Below are 23216 nucleotides of genomic sequence, written 5' to 3'. Positions count from 1 at the left end.
AGAGCTTTTAGAACCGTATTCTTTAACTTGAGGGTGGGGTGGTATCTATAAACCCTAGAAATGTTACGTAAAATACCATATTATGTGTATCTTCCTGAGGTTTTCAAAGGGTTAAGAGCCACTGCTTTCGAAAAACAGTCAGTATGATTTTGAAAATTGTGACTTTTTAAATTTTATTTTGTGTGTTCACCCTTTAATAACAGAAAACTGGTGGTCAGTACTTGAACCTCCACTATTCCTCAAGATTGTAGAACTTTTTAAGGAGGTTGTGGTACATCTTTTGAAACTCTACAAGATCGGCATTCCCCCTTCTGAAAGAAGAATTTTCAACAGTTTTCTTCATACCGCATTAAAGGTTTTAGAAATATTACATAGGGTATGTCCAATAGTCCGTTTATTTTCCTCTCTCCCCATTGCCACTAACAAACTGATGATGTTTATTTTAACATGAATATATTACAGAATTAGATTGACATAAAAGATATAGGAATTTGGAGAAGTTATCTAAATTTTCCTTTAAAAGAAAGAATATATCTATACTTTAGAGCTTTGGTCGTATTTGACTTTGTTAGGCGTTTATGGATAACTTGTCTGTAGTTGGGCAGAACAATAGCATACTAATGAATTAGATTCTCCTTATGTTTTATTTGAAGAACATGATTTGTTAGTTTAAATAATACGCTTTTTGTTATTTATTGATGGTTATAATATGAACGAGATTTCATCCTAGTTGTGATTTTGAACATTTAAACTCATGTTCCTTTTGCTGTTGGGTACTAATAGCTTCAATCAAAGTACAACCTTTGAAACAGATGACTAACTTGAAATTGGAACCATATATAATTCATTAATTTGCCTATTGTTCTTTCCTGCCCTTCTTCCCAGTGGAAGAAATAGTCCCCTTTACACTTGTAGCAGTTCAAAGTTATATGAAGAAGTAGAGTCTCAGCTGTTTAATTAAAGATGGATTTGAGACATCCCTGACAGCTGGTAGGTATATCTCTGTTGTGCCATTTGGTATTTTTAAGATGCTATTTTGGGAGACATGACCTAAGGGAGAAGGATATGTTTCTAGCCTCTAGAATGACTGAAAAACCCATATGAACCATTAATCTTTAGTTTCCTCCCCTTAACAGCTTCTTTAGTGTTTTCACACCCTTCTTGCCTGGTACTAAGGTAAATGATAAAGGGTAAAGGAGATAAGTCCTTCTGTTCTCTGTAAGAAAGAACTCTTATGGACCATTAATTTTTTCCTTTTTATTCTTTTAATGAAGTTCCTGGGTACTTTCTCAACTACTTCTTGAACTTTTTTCTTTTGTATTTAGTATGTCTAAGCTCTCTAGAAAAACAAGTCATTTCTCTTATTATAACTGAAGATATGATAGCCATTTTTTTCATAGGGGGAAATAAGTCATTCTTATGTTTGCCTTTCCCAGTCCAAGGCTTTCTTGCAGCACTTTAGGGTTAACTGGATTCTGCAGTAAACTGCTGTTAAGATCTTCTGTTGTTATGGAATGGGTCTCTACTTTTCTTTATGCCTTTTGTCTAGGATTCAAGAGGTTGATTAGATTCTTTCTTTCCTCTGGATTCTCTTTTCCTACTACTTCAGTGAACCATCCTTTGTCAGCAGGACCCTCTTCCCAAATAATTGTTCATCCCCCCCCTTTCTTATCTGCATTACCTCTTAAAAAAATTCTTTTTTCCCTTAGCTGTGTCTTTTTCTACAAATGAAAGTGAGGGAAGGAGAAGTGGAGGAGGAAATTGAACCTTTTGTCTTTCATAATTACAGACAGAACTTGAGCAAGTAATTTATGTGCCTGGCTCAGAAGCCTCAGTCTCTGTTGAGGAGAACCTTATGGGGTTCCATCTCCAGAGACCTTTTTGATGGAGCCATGCTAGAACAAGGATCCTAAATTATTGCTAGCTGAAAGGGAAAGGAAAATAATGTAACAGTGGCCAAGGTTAGAAACCTCCATCGTACACTAATTCGTGTGAGCACTTTACGTATATCCCTCATTTAACTTTTTAAACTCTTTACAGTTATATTTTGACCCTTAATCTGAATATCAATGGTCATAAACCAGTAAGTAGCAGAGTTGAAATACAAATCCAAATCGACTTCCAAAGTCCCTGCTGTTTCTAATGTACTTCTGTATCAGCAGATATAGTAATATAGTATGTTTAGATGGTTCTTTGCTTTTATTTTATGTCCCTAGATCTAGAGGCTTATACTTCCAGATTACAGATAGCATTGTATTGTTAAAAAAAGACCATGGGGCTTCCCTGGTGGCACAGTGGTTGAGAGTCCGCCTGCCGATGCAGGGGACACGGGTTCGTGCCCCGGTCCGGGAGGATCCCACGTGCCGCGGAGCAGCTGGGTCCGTGGGCCATGGCCGCTGAGCCTGTGTGTCAGGAGCCTGTGCTCCGCAGTGGGAGAGGCCACAGCAGTGAGAGGCCCGCGTACTGCAAAAAAAAAAAAAAAAAATTCTAACTCGATCTGTGCTGCTTCTTATCAGTGTGATTTTGAACAAGTCTTTGTCTTTATCACATATGCAAATGGAGAATCATCTATAAAATAAGGATTGAAATAATGGCCTCATGGTTTCCCAGGATTGATGTATTGTTTAGATTACATAATATGTATAATTATTATACATTCAGAGATTTTGTTATCACCACCACCATTTGGATGGGAAATTGCTACTTTTATCTTGATTCATTTGGTCATGAGGAAACTGAGTTCCTGTTTGAAGTTGTTAAATACTCAAAAGCAGGGTAATAATGGTATCAGTTTCATAAGCATCTCTTACTGGGAGTCCTTAGGACAATCATTTATCTTTCTTTTACCTCTTACATTGGAGAAAACTTTACTTGATCCTAATCTGTCATAGATAACTGTGGATATTCACTATCAGAGATGATTCATTTTCATCTTTAGTGGAACCTAAATTGCTAATCAGAGATTTGTGTTTTTGAAGACACCTTATGTCTGACAACTGTATATATTTCTTCTCTCTGCTCCATGGTTAAGAATTAGGAAAAGTTTCTCACACAATTTCCTTCTTGACCTAATCCTGGAGCAGGATTAGGAACTATAGAACTGGACTCTATTTCCTGATCATTTCAGGATATTTGAATGACTTGTTTCTCCCTTATGACATGTCCTTTGGGAAGCTTTGAATTAGAAATTATTCACAGTGCTCCAAATGGCATCACAAGAAAGATAATTTTGGTACCTGCTGTCAGGAATGGATGTATTACCACGTAAATGAGTTTGCTGGCAAGTAATTGTGTTATTTAGTAGTTTCTGAGTTTTCACACAGTACCTTATAGAGATATTAATAATGACAAAAGAAAAGACTTACTTTGACTAGCCTAAGTGCTACGTATCATGTTAATCTTCTAAGTCAGTGATTTTCAACCCCCCCCTTTTTTTTGCAAGGAACCCTTAAATAAACCCAAACATATAAGACATATGTATACTACCATATTCCTCCTCTGAACTCACATTTATAAATCAGAATACTAAATTGTAATTAAAATGCGAAATGTTATGATCAAACATACATAGATTTTATTTTGTACATTTTGGGCAATAACACTGATTGTATAGGTTGTTTTGAACTTCTACCATATGATTTCTTTTTTATTCATTTTTACAGATATTTACTGAGTGCCTATTATGTGCTTATCATGGTACTAAACAGTAGTGATGCAGTGACAAGGAAAAGATGTGATTTCTGCCCTTGTTAAGATTATAAATGTAGGGACTTCCCTGGTGGTCCAGTGGCTAAGACTCCACGCTCCCAGTGCAGGGGCCTGAATTCAATCCCTGGTAAGGGAACTAGATCCCACATGCTGCAACTAAAGATCCCGTGTGCCGCAACAAAAATCCCGAGTGCCGCAACTAAGACCTGGTGCAGCCAAATAAATAAATATTTTTAAAAATGCTTAAAAAAAGATGATAAGCATTTATGATGCAGCATGGTAAGTGCTAGATTAAGGAAAATGAAGGGTGCTATGAAAACACATAGGAGGGCACATAACTCGGAAGAATTAAAGAAGACTTCCTGAAAAAAATAATGTCAATCTTACCTACCATACAAATGTATTTTTATATATATTTTTTAAACTGTTGATTTTATATGTAAATCTATATCCATGTCTTTTGGATCAGTCTTCTGTTCAGTGCCTAATTTCCCTATTTTTAAAGCAATATTAACTGATTTTATCTTTAGTTATTAAATCACTGTGTCTGAATTAACTATCAGCCATCATTTCCCACCAAGTCTTAAGCTTGACTGAAATTTGCTTGTTCCTGAACCAAACCTGATTTCTAAATTGTTAGTTTTTATTCTAACATAGCATTTCTTTTCAAAAACATGTGTCATATCTGTAGGATGTAAAAACTGCAAACACTGGTTGCTATTGGTGAAAGAAAATTTACCTTTAAAAATAAAAAATATTCCAGATAAAGAAAAGTATGTATCAGAGGTCAGTGGCACATGAATCATTTTCAACAAGAGTCACTAAAACTTTTTAAAACAAATTTATTTGTTTGTTTGTTTGTTTAATTAATTTATTTATGGCTGCTTTGGGTCTTTGTTGCTGCACGCAGGTTTTCTCTAGTTGTGGTGAGTGGGAGCTACTCTTCATTGTAGTGTGTGGACTTTTCATTGCGGTGGCTTCTCTTGTTGCGGAGCATGGGCTCTAGGCACGTGGGCTTCAGTAGTTGTGGCATGTGGGCTCAGTAGTTGTGGCGCTCAGGCTCAGTAGTTGTGGCTCACGGGCTTAGTTGCTCCACGGCATGTGGGATCTTTCCCGACCAGGGCTTGAACCCCTGTCCGCTGCATTGGCAGGCATATTCTTTTTTTTTTTTTCTTCGGTACGCAGGCCTCTCACTGTTGTGGCCTCTCCCATTGCGGAGCACAGGCTCCAGATTCGCAGGCTCAGCGGCCATGGCTCACGGGCCTAGCCGCTCCGCGGCATGTGGGATCTTCCCAGACCGGGGCACAAACCCGTGTCCCCTGCATCGGCAGGCGGACTCTCAACCACTGCGCCACCAGGGAAGCCCGGCAGGCATATTCTTAACCACTGCACCACCAGGGAAGTCCCAGGCGTCACTAAATTTTTTAAGTGTCCAATGTAATATAAAAGTTAATGTATATATTTATAAACATAAATATTGGAGAGGGAAAAGCAAATGAGTTTTTGTGTGTAATTATTGGGTATGTTTTCTTTTTTGGTAGAAAGAGTTTGGCTGTAGGGCAAGGGTCTGAAGACTTTTTCTATGAAGGGCTAGATAGTAATATTTTATACTTTGTGAGCTGCGTGGTTTCTGTTACAGCTGCTCAACTCTATCTTATGTTTTTGATGCTATTGTAAATGATAATTAAAATTTTTTATTTTCTGATGCTAGTATGGAGAAATTTAGTTGAGTTTCTATTGTTAGTGTGGCAAAATTTAGTTGAGTTTTCAGCTTGTACTCTGTGACCTTGATAAATCAATTTAATATTTCTCTTATAGATTAATTTGGATTTTTTATGTGCACATTCATGTTATTTTCTTGCCTTATTTTATTGGCTAAGACTTCCCAGTACAGTGTTGAATATAAATGGTTGCAGTGGACATTCTTGTCTAATTCTTCATCTTAGAAAGAAAGCATTTAATATTTTACCCATAAATATGATGTTAGCTGTAGAGTTGTGTTTTTGTTTTGTTTTCTTTTAAGGTGGGCTTTCTCTGTTTGAAGAAGTTCCCTTCTATTCCAGGTTTGCTGGGTGTGTTTATTATGAAGGGATGTTGAATTTTGTTAGATACTTTTTTCTGCATCTATTGAGATGAACAATTATTTATTTATTTTGCTTTTTTTCTGAAATTTAGTGAAATTCATTTATATTTGAATGTTAAACCAGTCTTGCATTCCTGGGATAAACTCCACTTGGACATTTTGTATTATTTTATGTATATTGCTGGATTTAATTTGCTCATATTTTGTTGAGTGATGTTGATCTAGTCAGTTTTGTTTCTCATCAGCTTTTAATTTGCTCATATTTTGTTGAGCGATGTTGATCTAGTCAGTTTTGTTTCTCATCAGCTTTTTAGTATCAGGGTTATCCTAATTCATAAAGTGAATTAAGAAATGATCTATCTTTCTCTGTTTTCTGAGTTTGTTTAAGATTGGTATTATTGGGACTTCCTTGGTGGCACAGTGGTTAAGAATCCTTCTGCCAGTGTAGGCGACACGGGTTCAAGCCCTGGTCCGGGAAGATCCCACATGCCCGTGGAGCAGCTGGGCCCGTGCGCCACAACCACTGAACCTGCGCTCTAGAGCCTGTGAGCCACAACTACTGAGCCCATGTGCCACAACTAACTGAAGCCTGTGCGCCTAGAGCCCGTGCTCTTCAGCGGGAGAAGCCACTGCAATAAGAAGCCCATGCACTGCAACGAAGAGTAGCCCCCACTCAACCGCAACTAGAGAAAAGCCCGCGCGCAGCAACAAGAACCCATTGCAGCCAAAAATAAATAAATATATAATTTAAAACAAACAAAACCACTTAGATATGTCACCTCTTGGAAAAAAAAAAGATTGGTATTATTTCTTCCTTAAATGTTTGATAGAATTCACCAGTGAAGCTATCTTGGCTTGGAATTTTCTTTTGGGAAATTTAAAAATTTAATATTAAATTTAAAAAATAAATAGAGTGTAATTTATGTTTTCTGTTTCATATCTTTCCTTTCCTCTACTTGATTTGTCCTTAATTTGATCATCATTTTCCAGGTTCTTAAAGCTGAGGCTTTTTTTTGGGGGGGGGAGGGGGGTGCTGTGCCATACAGCGTGTGGGATTGAACCCCAGGCCATGGCAGTGAAAGTGCTGAGTCCTAACCACTAGACCACCAGGGAATTCCTGAGCCGAGGCTTATTAGATCATTGATTTTAGACCATTTATTCTAACATCATTTAATGCTATAAATTTCCTTCTATGCTCTACTTTACCAGAATTCCACAAATTTTTATGTATTGTGTTTTTATTTTCATTAAGTCATCTCTGAGTCTGGCTCTGTTGATTACTTTGTCTCTAGACTTTTTTATGTGGTCTTTGTTTTATTTACTTATTTGCTTTTTGATATGTGTCAGAATTTTTGGTTGTCTGTAAAATAGTAAACGCTGAAGTAATTAGATTTACATCCTGTATGTGTATACCTCTTATGTGGTTGTTAGTGTAGGGATTTAAGCCAATCTAATCTGCAGTTGAACTGGAATTGAGTTTTTAGTTTGCTGTAGTTAACTTCATTGCACCGGAGACCTCAGATTCCTCTAATATTGTCTGATGCTTAAGGTGAAGGTGAAATGTCAAAGATTTCTTCTCAGTGTTTGTGCTTCACTCTGCATGCCTGCTCCAAAGAGGGATTTCTCTCCCCACTTTTGCCCCGCCTCAGTGGTGAGCTGGTGTTGCTTATTACTTAGTGCTTTCAAAATTGGTAGAGGAGAAGGGACAGAAAAAGTTCTTTGTTATTGTGGTATAGTGTTGGTCTTAGGTAGATAGCTGGGTGTGTACCAGGGTCTCGGGGATGGGATTTTCTCAGAGTTTCTGCTCCCACCCCCAGCAGTAGAGAGCCTCTAGCGCTACTGATACAAGATTCTGGGCTCAGGACAGTTCTTGTCCCCCTTCTTCCCAAGGATTGAGGATTTTTCCCCTCTTCCAGCAACATGGCATAGAATTTGCTTCCCCTTCCTCAGTGGCTTAAAGTTTTTGCTTTCTCTATGTGAGAGAAGGATCTGGACGGGGTGGCAGGCCTTGTTTCTTTCTCACAGAGGCAGCCAATGCCTTGCACCACTGAGAGAGTCTCTTGATCTCCTGCCCTGTTTCCACTCATCCTCCTGGGCACCCAGTAGAGGTCTGTGTCAAGAGTCTATGAGTGAGTGCAAACTGTCTGAGGCTCCCGGGGGTTTTATCCTCTCAAGTTATCCCATACTCAGCCTTAAGCAATTTCTTAGAATTTTAGCTGATTTCTTCTTCGCTGCTTGTATGACAGTGCTAAACTTCCTCTTGCTCTGCCATGGTGACCCATTTCTTTGGAAGTATCTGTCCATCCTTGGACTTCAGGCTACTTTGTTATCTTGTGACTTTAGCTCTCTGATGGATACAAGGAGAGTTTGGGGTAATTTAGAAGTGTTTTAATTGCTAGTTTTCTAGGATTTTCCAAATATATTTTTGTTATTGACTTTTAGTTTATTTCTGTTGTGGTCAAAGAACATACTTTGTATATGTTGGATTTTTTTAACTATATTTATTAAGGCTTGTTATATGGTCCAGGTTATGATATATGTTAGTGAACATCCCATGTACAATTACTGGGTGGAATGTTCTATTTTTTCTTTCCATTTTATTGGGATATAACTGACATATAGCTCTGTATAAGTTTAAGGTGTACAGCAATAATGATTTGACTTACATACATTATGAAATGATTACCACAATAAGTTTACTCAACATCCATTATCTCATATAGATACAACATTAAAGACATAGACAAAAATTTGTTTCCTTGTGATGAGAACTCTTAGGATTTACTCTCTTAACAGCTTTCATACATATAACATACAGAAGTGTTAACTATATTTATGTTGTTTTACGTTACATCCCTAGTATTTATTTATCTTATAACTGGAAGTTGGTACCTTTTGACCCCCTTCATCCACTTCCCCCTCCCCCCACCCCCACCTCCGGTAACCACAAATCTGATCTCCTTTTCTGAGTTTGTTTTTGAAGTACAGTTGACCTATAACACTATATTAGTTCCTGGTGCAAAACATAATTTGATATTTCTATACGTTTCAAAATGATTGCCATGGTAAGTCTAGTTGTCATCTGTCACCATACAAAGATATTGCATAATTATTGACTATATTTCCCACACTGTACACTTTCATACCTGTGACTCATTTATTTCATAACTGAAAGTTTGTACCTCTTTATCTCCTTCACCTATTTCTCTCCTGCCCCCACCTCCCTCTCTTCTGGCAACGAGTTCAAGTTGGTTGAAACTGATGTTCAAATCTTCCTTACTTACTGATTTTGCCCTTCTTTTTTTTTTTTTGTAAATCAGTTACCAAGAGAGGGGTGTTAAAACTTCTAACGATGATGGTGGTTCTGTCAATTTTCCCTTCTTGTATTTTGAAGCGCTGTTATTTGGGGTTGTCATGACTTCTTGATAAATTAATTCTTTTATCATTATGAAATGTACCTTTTTTCCCCTCTGGAGATGCTTGTCTTGAAATGTACTCTTAAGAGTAGCCTCCCAGTTGCTGCTTTCTGTTGGGGTGTTGTCCGTCCCTGTCCCCCCACCCCAAATCTCACTTGTGCTTTCATGGTTTAAGAGTTAGCCAAAGAGGTGGGGGGGGATTTACATGCAGATTTGGGGACTTTGTCCTCAGGATTCCTTTCTGGGATTTTTCTTCCTCATTGTCTGCCATGTTGGCAGCTTCAATCTCACACTTCTCTGTCTGATAAAACTGTTGCTTTCTGCATGTGCTACATCCCCTACCCCTTATGCTGCTTTGGAAGTACTCCCATGTTAAAAAAAAAATGTGGTTCTCAACATGTGCTTTCCTTCTTTCAGAGATTGTGTTCATTCTTGTTTCTGCCTGCTTTGGGTTGATCTCCAGTGTTTTTAAATTGTTGTTTTTTTTAATATACTGTTCAGAGATTATAACTGTTATTGTCAGGAGGATTAGTCTGATAAAAAGTACTCTGCCATATCCAGCACTAGAACTCTTGTAGTTTCTTTTAATTTAGAATAACCCCCACCTTTCGATCTCATTACCTTGACTTTTTGGAGAGTCCTGGCCAGTCTTCTTGTAAAGTTCCTACAATTAGGATAATTGTCTGTTTCCTTATAATGATGTTTAACTTGTTCCTCTTTTCCTGTATTTCCTATAAACTGGAATTTGAATCAAGGACTTGACTAGATTCAGGTTAGACATTTTCTTGGTTCACAGATAATGTCTGTACTTCCTGTTGCATTATATCAGCAGGAAAATTTTTTTTTTTTTTTGGCCGTGCTTCGAGGCACGTGGGATCTTAGTTCCCTGACCAGGGATGGAACCTGCGCCCCCTGCAGTGGAAGCGCGGAGTCTTAACCACTGGACTGCCAGGGAAGTCCCAACAGGAACATAATATTTGATTGTCCTAGTAGGGGTGGTGGTTAGTTTGATCACTCAGTTAAGGTGGTGGTCTCCACTGTTAAGACTTGTTTTTCCTTTTGTAATTAGTAAGTAATTTTCTAGTATGGTAATTTGCACTGTCTTCATTTTTCACATCCTACCCAAATGTCATCCTCTTAGTTTATTATAATCAGATGCCACTATTGAGTGATGGTTAACAAGCATTAGCTATTCTTACTATTATTTAAGTCCCATTCCCAACCAGAAGACTTTATAGTTTCTAGTCTTTGTATAATATATATACTTATGGTACATATCTCCTATTGTGTGGTGGTTACATAAATATTTTTTAATGGATTTTGAGATACTAAATACAGATATCACATCTTATAAATCTTGGTGTTTCCCGTAGCACTTAACTAGCATTTTGCATATGGTAGGCACTCAGTAAATTATTCTTTTATAGGAAGAGAAAATAGCTAAGAAGTCTCAATTCTATTTAAACATTTTTCAGTCTCTTTCTTAGGTACTGGTTAAATTTAATGTTAATTACATTTTTGTTTTTTGTAGGTAAATGAGAAAACTGGACAGATTATACAATATGATAAATTTTATATACATGAAGTACAAGAATTGATAGACATACGGAATGATTATATCAACTGGGTCCAACAGCAGGCCTATGGAATGGTATGTTTCCTATTGCATTTTATGGTTTCATTTTGATGTATCATTTGTTCTAATACAAAAGGAACAATTGTGTATTTTTGAAACAACAAAGCTTTTTCAGAGCTTTTATTCAGAGCTCATTTTTTAAATAAAAGCATATTGCAAAGGAGCAGTTATATATTATACAGTATTTATAAGTAAGCATTCTGTTCTTATACCAAAGCCAAACCAAAGAGATAGATTACACTTTTCTACAGAAAAATGCAAATATGACTTATTTTTCTAAGTCTCATTTATTTTGCATGAGGTTGTCTCTTAATTCTCTAATGTTGAGGATACTGGAGTCTCTGATACTTGAACTCTAAGAACGTATTAAAATTGTGAGATCGGTGCCTCAGAACTACCAGAAGTGAGCTGTGGTACCATTGATTCTAGTTTTTATTTTTCCCCTTTTATGTGCTTAATTTGATTTCAGTTTTTTGGCATACCTCCACAAGTGCCACATATTTCTTTCCATGTGGCTAAGTCTCTAATAACTAGATACTTAATTAAAATAATAGCATAGGGACTTCCCTGGCCGTCCAGTGGTTAAGACTCTGCACTTCCACCGCAGCGGGTGAGGGTTCAATCCCTGGTCAGGGAACTAAGATCCCACGTGCCGCATGGCCAAAAAAATAAAATAAAAATAAAACTAATATCATAGTCTTATAAAACTTTAATTAGTCACACAAAATTTCAGTATAGAAATTGCTAAGCAGCTAGATATAAAACAGGTTTAGACTCTTATTTGCTAACCATTATAATATACTTAAGGCCAACTTTTCCACCCCTGAAGCAGGTAATTTAAGCAACATGCTTGTAACAGTTCTAGGAAGGTGAATAACCTTTCATTACTTGCTAGGTACCAACTGCAAGATCCTTGTGGATAGGCACTCTGTCAGTTTATTCACCAGCACTTCTTACAGTATCTCAAATATGTCTAGTAGGCACTTAGAAAGTACAGTAGTTTTTGAATGGCAGTGCAGTTAGTGCATGCTGTTTTTAGGATGCTCTTACCTATAGGAATCAGGTCACTTCTAGTACATGTTTGCTTCCCTAGATACTTGGATCTGGATTGGGAGAGATTTGTTGATTTTATTTTTTCCTGCAGAATCACTAGGAGACTCAGTCAAGTTTACAAACATCCTACAGATTTATGTCTGCTCATTTGCATATTCAACAAATACTTATTAAGACTCTGCTTTGTAACAGGCACTTATTTAGTATAAGAAATACAGTGATTAACCAGATGGATAAGGCCCTGTTCTCATGAAACTTATAATCTAGTGGACAAGATGGATAGTAATCAAGTAAAGCAAAAAAAAAAAAAAAGCTTATAATATGCACTATATAGAAAATTAAAATAAGAGAAGGTAATAAAGACAGGATGGTTTCTTGTGATTGGGTAATCAGAAAAGTCTTGTCTAATGAAGTATGATCTGTAATCTAAATGACAAAAAGCAGCCATGTAAGATCAGAGCAAAGAAAATTTCAGGAAAAATTACATCTACTAAAAGACCTTAGGTGAGAGCAAGCTTGTCATGTTTGAAGAATAGAAAAAGGCCAGTATGGCTAAAATATGGGAATGGGGAGAGTTCTGGGAAAGGATCAGAGAAATGGGCAGGTGCCAGATCATGCAAGGTTTAGTAAATTAGGATCGGGGACATGGATTTTATCTGAAGTGTTATGGTAAGCCATTGGAGGGTGGTAAGCAGGGGGTGAATACTGTACAGTGTAATTTATATTCTGAAATAACCACTCTGTCAGCTTTGTGGAAGATGGAGTGAGGGGAATGGAGTAGATAAGGGGAGAGAAAATGATGGGTTTGACTAGGATTGGTAGTTGTATAGATGGAAGATAGAAATGGACTTGGGTACCTCTTGGAGGTAAGACGGCCAAGAATTGCTGATGGATATGAGATGAGGAAAGGAGAGAAATCAACAAAGGAGGTTAAGAGAGGTAGGAGGAAAACTAGGAGAGAGTTGTGGGAACCAAAATTGAAAAGTGAAGGAGAAACCATATTGAACGCTGCTGAGAAATAGGATAAAACCATAGAATTGATCAATGCATTTGGTTACGTGAAGGTCATTGGTAACCTTGATAATGCGTCTAGAGTAAGTATGCTTAAGAGAAATTTAGGGGTGAGGATAGGGAACAAAAGCCATAGGCAGTACTCTCAAGAAGTTCTGTGCTGAAGAGAAGGGAGTAAAAAAGTAGGGTGGTTAGCTGGTGTCAAGGGACAACAGTTTTTTAAGAAAGAAAATACTTGACCTCTGGAAAGCTTTGAATAAATATTTCCTTTTTCCTTCCCTATTTAAACTAAAGCTCTCACCTAGATAAAGCTTTTCAAACTCTTCCTCCAGTGAACCCCTAAGACAGGAGAAAAAACATATTTCTTGAGGTTATTAATTTTCCCTCTGCAGGATTTGTGTGAAGTCTCATATTTTATCTTCAAGAGAATGCAAATTTGGGGCTTCATAAATATTTACTGCAGGGGGGTGGTGGTATGATGAATTAGGAGATTGGGATTGACATATATACTCTAATATGTATAAAATGGATAACTAATAAGAACCTGCTGTATAAAAAAATAAATAAAATTCAAAAATAAATAAATATTTACTGCAATATAAAAGGGATTAAAATTATTTACCATTGAGGAAAACTGATGATTCAGAAAATGAACTTTTTTTATCGAAAAACTTGCATGTAAACCCTGATACACCACCTAGATGCCCTAGGTCTTTGAGCAGTGTTTTTGAGACTGGAGTGATTATATAGACTCCTTTTAAAATAAAATAATTCCTTTAAGAAGCTTAGTGTTGGGCTTCCCTGGTGGCGCAGTGGTTGAGAGTCCGCCTGCCGACGCAGGGGACACGGGTTCATGCCCCGGTCCGGGAGGATCCCACATGCCGCGGAGCGGCTGGGCCCGTGAGCCTGCGCGTCCGGAGCTCACTTACCTTATTTACGATTATCTTATTTAGATATATACAAACACTAAACTAGTTCTAAACTCCTGGTACATAGCTTTTAAAAGAATTCTTAAGGCATAACAAATTGGTAAATTAATTATAACTCTACAAATTTAATAATCAAGTTAATATTTGATATGGAAGATGATTATGTTCTCTTGATCAGGAATCTCAGCTCACAACGTAAATATGATAAGGAAGGAGTGTGACATAAGAGCACCTAGCTTTATATCCCACCTCAACATTTTCTTTTTAGTTTTTTTATTGAATATAATTCTTTGTGCTATACAGTAAATCCTTGTTGCTTATCTATTTTAATGTATAGTAGTTCGTAGCTGTAATCCCCTACTCCTAATTTGTCCCTCCTCCCTCCTCCCCTTTGATAACCGTAAGTTTGTTTTCTGTGTCTGTGAGTCTCTTCTGTTTTGTATATCGATTCATTTGTATTATTTTTTAGATTCCACATGTAAGTGGTATCATATAGTGTTTGTCTTTCTGTCTGACTTATTTCACTCTCTCCTGGAGAGTTATATCCTCTTGGATCACTGTGAATTAGATCTGATGTTCTTTGACATCCGAATTTTTTCTGGTATGTAGGTCATAAACTACTTGTATTCTGAACAAGTTAAGAGAAATGCCAGTCTAATAGGATTTTTAAACTAGCTGTAATCTTGTGCTACATGGAAAAGCTATGGTTTGAATGTTTGCTTTTAAGCTTGGCAGACTTGTATCCAAACTCCTCTTGGTATGTATCTGTGATGATATCAAATTGAATTTCCTTAGGAATTCTTTCAGTGCTACTGTTTTCTGGTAAGAGGGAGACAGTAGAGGACCACATTCTTATTTCTAGACTTTCTAAGTTGATATACTTGAAAATTGCTCTACTATTTCAACCACATGTTTTTCCTTTCTCTCCATTTTTAGACAGACTGGTATTGAATAGGTGGTTGTGGCAGTGGAAACTTGTTCTTTAATGTGCATAGTGGACTTAATGTCACATCTTAGAAATGAGATCTAGAACCCGTGATTTGGGTTCTTCTAGTCTTCCGGAAATAGAAAGCTGACAATTTACTTTGAAGGTCTTTGACTAACTCTTAAGTAGTTTATTAATTTATATTATGACATCTGAAGGTGCTTCTTTCTTTGAGAGAGCTCAGATCACTTTCACATTTACACATAACACTAAAGACTTTTCCTGAGGCTGTTTAATAAAATTCATGCTTGCATTACTAGTCTTAATACTAGGTTGAACATCATGTTGGCCCTGTAAGTAAAGTTAGTAAAGTTTTAAAGTGTCTATCCTAAAGATACTCATATGCTGTTTTGTGATTATATAAATGTGTATATGTGTATTTATGTGCACATAGACATATGTACACATATATATGTACTTATATCTATGTATACAATGTACATATGTATACCATTATTGAACAGGAGTTATCTTGAAATAATTCCATTCCTTCATGTGAAAGTTTAAAATATTCCTTGATAGAAGATAATTACTATGAATTATAAGAAATATGTCTATAAATTGTATTTATATATATACACATATATTTTATATATAAATATATACACGTATATATGTAAAACTTTACCTTGTTCTAAACACTGCAAGAAAATTATTTTACCTTTATTATATTACCTTTATTATATATTACCTTTATTATATTTCTCTTTATGCCATAGTCGGTTGAGATTTCTTTCTCCATTTCCTTTCTTTCCCAGTCAAGGATTTTAAGAATCCATCAGGAATATACACCTTAAACTAACACAGTGCTGTATGTCATTTATATCTCAGTAGAACTAGAAGGAAAAAAACAAAATAAAAAAGAGAACCCATCAGGTATATACTTTCCTGGTCTCTAAACATTAAAAACTAATTCTGTGAAATTCTTTGCATTCCTTGTAATATCCTCTTGTACAGCTGAGACTAACTTTTCACCTCATCCTCTTCCATTTTCCCATCTTGTTTCACCTGTTTCCCTTTTCATGTTTCCATGAAGTTTTTGCTTGATCCTCCTACTCCTGCTGGTTACTGTATAAGCTTCTCTGTTTTGATTGTTTTTCCAGACTCTGATATTAGGGTATGACATTTTTTCAGTTGGATTCCTTTTGCTTTTTATCTGTTTTTCTCCCTCTACAATAATTTCTTGGCAAAATAAAAGAGCACATGAGTTCTCTCTCTTTTTATCTTCTGCTATTTGATGTTTTTCTCCACTTTCTAGGTATTAGTCTCAGTTTATTTGCTTACCTCTTTTAACTTTGCTCTAAAATTGTTTATAAAAATACTTTAGTGGGGAATTCCCTAGCAGTCCAATAGTTAGGGCTCCATGCCTTCACTGCCAAGGCCCAGGTTTGATCCCTGGTTGGGTAACTAGGATCCCACAAGCTGCACGGTGCGGCCAAACACAAACAAAAGAAACAAAAAAACTTTAGTGGTTACAACTAAACTCTTTGCTCTTTTTTCTTCCCTTGCTTATACTTTTTGTTACTGTACATATGTATCAATATATATCTAGTAAAAATTGATTAATTTAGAATAAAGTGTAGAAAGGTCTATGCTGAGTCTGTGCCTCTTATAATTAAAAATCAAGTTAAGCATTTTTTAAAGTGCATATTCTCTTATTTCAAGAACTGTATGCCTATGTAAGACATGTCAGATACAAGTAAGTACTAATAAATACATTTGATAAATTGGTGACATTTTTACAGTCTTTGATATTATACTTCATATATTTTTAAGTCATAAATTTTACTTCAATATTAATTGTGCTGTGTTTGTAAATCATTACTGTATTTCTTCTGTGGCATTAAGGTTTTGTACTTTAACTGCGGACAGTGCTGAGCTAACATGACATGCTCATCAGCAAACTAGGAAGATAGACTGACATAACAGCTAGGGAGACCAGCTTTGGGAAGATAGGCCAGTACTTAACTTTCTAGGTTTGAGTTTCTTCCTCATTTAATGAAATGAAGAAATTAAAATACATTTGTGTTCTTTAATATTGCAATACATTTAATACTTGCAGTATAAACCTTGCAGCTATAATATTTCCCAGAAGGTTCATACTAGCTTTTTAAAGTTCCCTTGTCATTTTTAATGGCATTAATGTTTTGCAGACTCTTGGACTGATTCCTTATGCCTTGAATTACCAAGTTATATTGGTTTATTTTTCATTTTCTTCGTGTTTTAGAAGTATCTTTTTTTTTTCTGCCTAGTCACCAACACCTTTCATATTTATTTGAATTACTTCAGTAACTTCGGTATCCTCTGTTTATACCTCCTCAGAATAATCCTATGTTATACCCTTAAATAATGATTTCACCAGCAATGATACAGTGTTTTGCCATAAGTAATTTGTTGAAACTAAAACATGCCAAGGAGTTGCATCTTTTTTGTCTATAACTAACTAGAACTATCATTAACCATTGATGTTAAAAGCAGCCTTAGTGAAAGTCTGCTTTGGACCATGAGACCCTGACTTTTGAACATTCCTTTAGGTCTTTCTTACTCAAGTTTCTAGGACATTGGGTAACTAAAATTAGGCATGCCTTGACCTAATTTCAGGGCCCTCAGTCTACAAACAGCCAACAGTTAGTGCTTGAGTATGTGGATGTGGAGCCACTAGTAGGTCACACATTGAATGATGTGGTAAATTTTTAGCAATAGACCTTTCATTGACCTCACGTATTTTGTAATATCCTGTCTGCACCCCCCACCACATTTTTTCCTTCTAAATTTTTCTTGGAAATACTACTTTGGTTCATTTAGAGTTTCAACTAATATAACAACTATCTTGCAACTCTAATATTTCCCAGAGGAGTTTATCCTTGCTTTTTTACATATTTACTTTTTTTCTTTTTAAATGTTTGAGCTTTTGTCTTAGATCCTTAACACTTAAATTGAAATTTCTAATGATGACCTTAATATGGTTTTCCCTTTGATGGCTCTCCCCTAGGTAAATCATTTTGCCTGATATCTAATAGTCTCTTTTCCCAAGTTTTCCACATGTCCCATTATTTTTCATATTCCTTCTAGCTCCCATCTGTCTCTACCATCAAACTTTTGTTCTGCTTTAATATGGTTTAGTTACACTATAAATTATGACTATCTTATTGGCTTCCCAGTGCTAAAGGATATGCCTAGAACCTTTATCTTTTACATGTAGCAATAAAAAAGTGCATATATAGTAATGTTTCATTATTAAGAATAAAATCCATCTTCCATGATACCAGGTATCAAATATAGTTTTCAAGCTGGCCATAGGTAGTCAGAAAATACTGAAAGGTGTTTCTTTGCTTATTCACACCTTCTTAGCTGTAACAGCACTTTAAAAAATATCCCACAAGATATACTATAAAAGTATTCAGTTGTTCCTGTTAAATTGCTTTAAATTAAACTGAGTGCAATCTAAAAGGGTTTTTCTGCAAACAGCTTGTAAATATATTCTTCTGTTAACGTGCCCAATGGGGCACGTATATAGTGATAACTTGGTACTCTGAATTTTTTGAAAGAAGCTATTATCAATAATTACCTTTCTCAGAACAGGAAGTTAGAGTCATATTTTACTTATGCTTACATTGCTTTGGCTTTATTTAGCACAATATAGTGAACAAACCCTAAGTGTTTGCTAATACCTTAAAACTTCCAGTGATACCCCTTGTGGCGTGCAAGAATTTAGCCAATTACAAAGTTAGAGGGAATCGTCCACACAAGACTGCCTTCACTTCTGATACCAATTGCAAGCTTAGAGGATTCCTAGAACCATTCTCAGGTTCAGTAATTTGCTACAAGACTTCACAGAACTAACTGGAAACTGTTATAGTGACGTCTATAGTTTATTATAGGGAAAGAGTACAGATTAAAATGCCAAGGGAAAAAGTGCATAAGGGTAGAGTCTGGGAAAGGTACCAAAGGCTGAGCTTCTGTTTTCCTCTCCCTGAGGAGTCATGGACAAGTTATTTTCCCAGCATCCATCTGTGTCAATACTCTCAGGGTATTCCCAAGCAAGGAAGCTCACTGGAGCCTTGGTGCCCAGAGTTTTTATTGAGGTTCCATCACATACTGCCCATGTGGCTGACCTTTACTTTCCAGACCTTCTGGAGGCAGAACTGATAACCACATGTCCCAGAGCCTCCAGGCAAACAAAGATACTCCTGTCCAGGTATGACGTTCCAAAGTCCTGTGGATCATCTCCCAGTAGCTGAGGGCAAAATCAGACCTCTCTTTGGGTAAGATTAATTCCTCAGTATACGAGGTGCCATCTGCAAATTTAGTAACGTACTTTTGGAGATTCTAGCACTTTATTTGAGGCTATACCCTGAGAATATATGAAAGCTTTCTTCAAGAAAATGTTGTGCATTTCTGTTCGATGCAGTGGTAAGCTTTCATTATAATTTTCTTTATTATATCCTCCATAAATACCTCTTTCTCTCTTCATTTCTTCTTTCTACTTACCAACCCCTATGCCCTGTCTTGTACTTTGTTTTAGCTAATTCAGTGTTAAAGAACGCTTAATATAAGATACCTGTGTTTCACTGTTTATTTCTGATGAATAAAAACAATTATGACTTATTTTCTCACTTTCCACATAGCATTTTAATCTACTAAACACTTTCCAAATATTCTGTCAAGATTAACCAAGTCTTAAAATCTGGGGGATATTTTCTCCATTTTCCAGGTGGAGAGATTGGGCCATAAAATTATTTCTTCAAGACCAAGTTAGGCTTAGGATTAGTTTCCCTGTTCTACCTAAATTCTGCAAATGGCGTAACTTAGTTGCTGAAACCAAATTTCATTATGTTCAAGCCTCAATGATTTTATGATCACAAGATACCTGAAACGAAGGTCTTATTACATTTATAGATATATCAGGTATATGTGGAAAGGGTAAGTTTTGTTGTAGATGTATTTTGGTCTACTTCATTAATTCAGTATTCTGCTATAGCAAAATAAATGAAATGCTGCTTTGAATAGAAATAGTTAAATTTGGACACTAACAATGCTCTTTCCTCATTACTGTTACGTTCTGCACTGCTGTCTTAGGATGTCAACCATGGATTAACTGAGGTAAGTTTGGTGTAATAAAGTCTCATGTTCAGAGTAAGATATACTCTGTTTTGTCTTAAGTGATTGAAGACCCCAAAGTTCCTCTTTTTTGTGACTTTAAAACATATATATGTATATATACATATATATTTTAATGAGTGTATAGAACTTGCCCTGTATAACATTTCAGAGGAATTTTCTGAAGAAAATTAGACCCTCTGCTTTAGTTAGCATTACACCTATATATGATGCCTTTTAACAATGTTTGTCTTAAAATAGTTCCTATCCTCCTAAAGCCTTCCAGTATAAAATTTACGGTGTCCTCAGAATACAAAAAAGCAAACTTATAAAATTTCACGGATGCCTACCCAGAAGGCAGAAAATGTTTTATGTTGGAGAAGTAGAATGATTTTCAATTTTTAAACTAATAATTGACACTCAAAATGGCCATAAAATAGAATAAACTTTCAGTATGGTCATCTCCCTCACTTTGTTTAATGTACTATCTTAATATATAAAGTTCTGGCACTTTGGCTTACATAATCAACAATCCTGAGCCACCTTTTTAATACCTGGGAATGTTGTATTATACTTCTGTTATAGACTTCAGGTTTTGTTGTTTGCTTTGCTTTTTTCACAGCACTTGAACCAATGAAGCATTTAGAAGTAGCTTTAAACTATGGGCCTGACATTGTTTGCTTCCTCATCCTCAAATAGAAGTAGCACATAAAATTATGAAATCAAAGAGTTTTGGAGCCAAAGGGGACTTTAGAAATCATCTCAGTCTTTCAGAGTTTCAGAGTAGTAAAAAGACTTTCTATCATCCATAGCTAGTTAGTGACACAAATACAGGGTGGAGGGTAAACTTGTCATATGAGAAATAGCCAAGAATGATAACTTACTTAAGGGTTAATGTCGCTCAGCATATTGTCTTTCATGTTGAGAACAACAAGTTGATAGTCTTGTGTTCTATACTGATTGGGCACTATTGAATTATTTCATTGTTTTTGATGGCCATAGTTGAAAGAGGCTTAGACAAATTGAAATACATTTAAAAAAAGGTTATTGGGGACTTCCGTGGTGGTCCAGTGGTTAAGACTCCATGCTCCCAATGCAGGGGGCCCAGGTTCGATCCCTGGTCAGGGAACTAGATCCCACATGCCACAACTAAGACCCGGCGCAGCCTAATAAATAAATAAAATAAAAGAAGGCGGTTAGGATGGAGTAGAGCTGGAAACCATATTATTTTCAGGATGGTTGGAAAAACGGCATGTTTAGTGTGGGAAAAAGACATCCTAGGGAGAGCATGGCAGCACGAAGTATCTAAACCATATAAACTTCCCTGCAGGGGCAGAATGAAGACTGAAATAGAAAACCAAGTGATGTATAGAAATGCAGATTCAGACTTAATATAAAGAACTTTCTAAGAACTTAAAAAGAAGAGGATTGTTTCATGGTGTATTAAGTCTTCACTGGAAGCCTTATAATAAGAAGGGGCTCTGTGTCAAGGCTGGCACAAAAATTTTGCTTTGTTGGGTATATGGTAGTATAACATCCTCCAACTGCAAGATCTGTGACTGGCAATTCATAGCTCTTTGTATTTTTCTGCCCTGTTAAAAACTTAGCAATCAATCACTATGTTTTACCTGCTAGGATAAATAATTGTTGATAAGGTGACTAATGTCTGATAATGGTAATAATAGATCAGCTATTATTGATCAACTTTGAAGATTGACAGAAAATAATAATACTAATCGTGCTTATTTTGTAAGTTAAATGAATGAACAGATTGTTGGGCTTATAATAGTGTTGTCCCCCTAATGACCTGGCAGTAAATATCTGTTGAATGAATAAGTAGATTGCTTATCATTGGCCTCACTTGCTAGAGTAGCCCTAACATATAAGAACTGGGAACTGTATTTAACATAGGAGCCCCACATTTAGAATAAATTTGCAGCCTAATTCACTGAAACTTGGAGTTAAGATGTTAAGCAAAAGATACCTGTAATTTACAATTTTATGGATTCTCAAGTATACAGTTATCTCCTAAAATTAGGAATTAGGGTTATTCCAATGCCTCATCTAATTATCAGTAAAAATTCTATATTCAGAAATAAGCCACGTTTTACGTATGGACACCAAAGGGGGAAAGTGGCGGGAGGGGGGGGCGGTGGTGTGATGAAGTGGGAGATTTGGATTGACATGTATACACTAATATGTATAAAATGGATAACTAATAAGAACCTGCTGTATAAAAAATAAAATTAAATTTAAAAAAGAAATAAGCCACATTTTATTTATAATTCCTGAATGACACAAAAGTGAATAAACCAAGAATATGATCAACTTTACACAAGAAATGACAGTACCTACAAGAAGTTACAAACCAATTTGTACTAATAAGCTAATTTTTTATTTCTAGTTGGCAGATATCCCTGTTACAATCTGCACATATCCATTTGTATTTGACGCCCAAGCAAAAACTACTCTGTTACAAACAGATGCAGTCTTACAGATGCAGGTAAAATATTGTATAGTACTAATTTAATTTGAGAGTAGTTTTTGAATTGTTTCTCTGGTGTTTTTTTAAAGTATTTGAAATGTCTTTGGGGATATTTTGTGCCTTTGTGGTCTGTCTTTTGCAAAGCTACTTTTACGGGCTTCCCTGGTGGTGCAGTGGTTGAGAGTCCGCCTGCCAATGCAGGGGACACGGGTTCGTGCCCCGTTCCGGGAAGATCCCACATGCCGCAGAGCGGCTGGGCCCGTGAGCCATGACCGCTGAGCCTTGTGCGTCCGGAGCCTGTGCTCCGCAATGGGAGAGGCCACAGCAGTGAGAGGCCCACATACCAAAAAAAAAAAAAAAAAAAAAGCTACTTTTACCAAAGCACCTTTGGTGCCTATGAAGAAGACTGTTGCATGTGAAATGTGTATTCTTATGAGGGATACTTATATATATTTAAAAGGACATAGAATAATTTAGATTTTTATCATTTTATATCTAAAAATGGTATAATCTTCTTTCATTATAGAAATACACAGTCTTTATAAACAGTTTGACTAGTTTACTTGATAAAATGGTTTGTTTCAAATCTTGCTTTATTATATCTTCCCTATTTATATACTTGGTAAGAGATGAAAATCAGTAGAGGTGAGGTGATGTTAAAAAGTAGGAGGCATTTGATCAGTTGTTAGGAGGAGGGTATGAAATGTCCGTGAAGAACGTTTTAGTAATAAATAAGGTACTTTCCTGAGGTTGGTCATCTCCTCTTCCTCCTCCCCACTGTCCTTCCCCTCCGCCCCCCCACTTTAAGCT

The 23216-nt window shown here is 36.2% G+C and overlaps 1 protein-coding gene across 9 annotated transcripts in view; it reads left to right on the top strand.

The window, feature by feature from the left end:
* HERC4 (HECT and RLD domain containing E3 ubiquitin protein ligase 4) overlaps positions 1-23216 on the top strand; it is a 233937-nt gene that overhangs the window by 183726 nt on the left and 26995 nt on the right. For 6 of the 9 annotated variants that reach the window (XM_049697176.1, XM_004280823.4, XM_033407638.2 and 3 more), the window contains 4 exons: positions 204-376; positions 10739-10858; positions 19901-19924; positions 22326-22424. In XM_049697176.1, the coding sequence (XP_049553133.1) occupies positions 204-376; positions 10739-10858; positions 19901-19924; positions 22326-22424 (416 nt within the window). Of the gene's footprint in view, positions 1-203; positions 377-885; positions 991-10738; positions 10860-19900; positions 19925-22325; positions 22425-23216 lie in introns of those variants that run through there. The other 3 variants (XR_004477446.2, XM_033407639.2, XR_007471390.1) reach the window with 3 other exon arrangements.

This window comes from Orcinus orca, chromosome 14 (genome assembly GCF_937001465.1).
Source record: "Orcinus orca chromosome 14, mOrcOrc1.1, whole genome shotgun sequence".
Lineage (NCBI taxonomy): Eukaryota > Metazoa > Chordata > Mammalia > Artiodactyla > Delphinidae > Orcinus > Orcinus orca.
The sequence above is the reverse complement of the archived record's forward strand: the minus strand, read 5'-3'. Positions and strand labels throughout refer to the sequence as shown.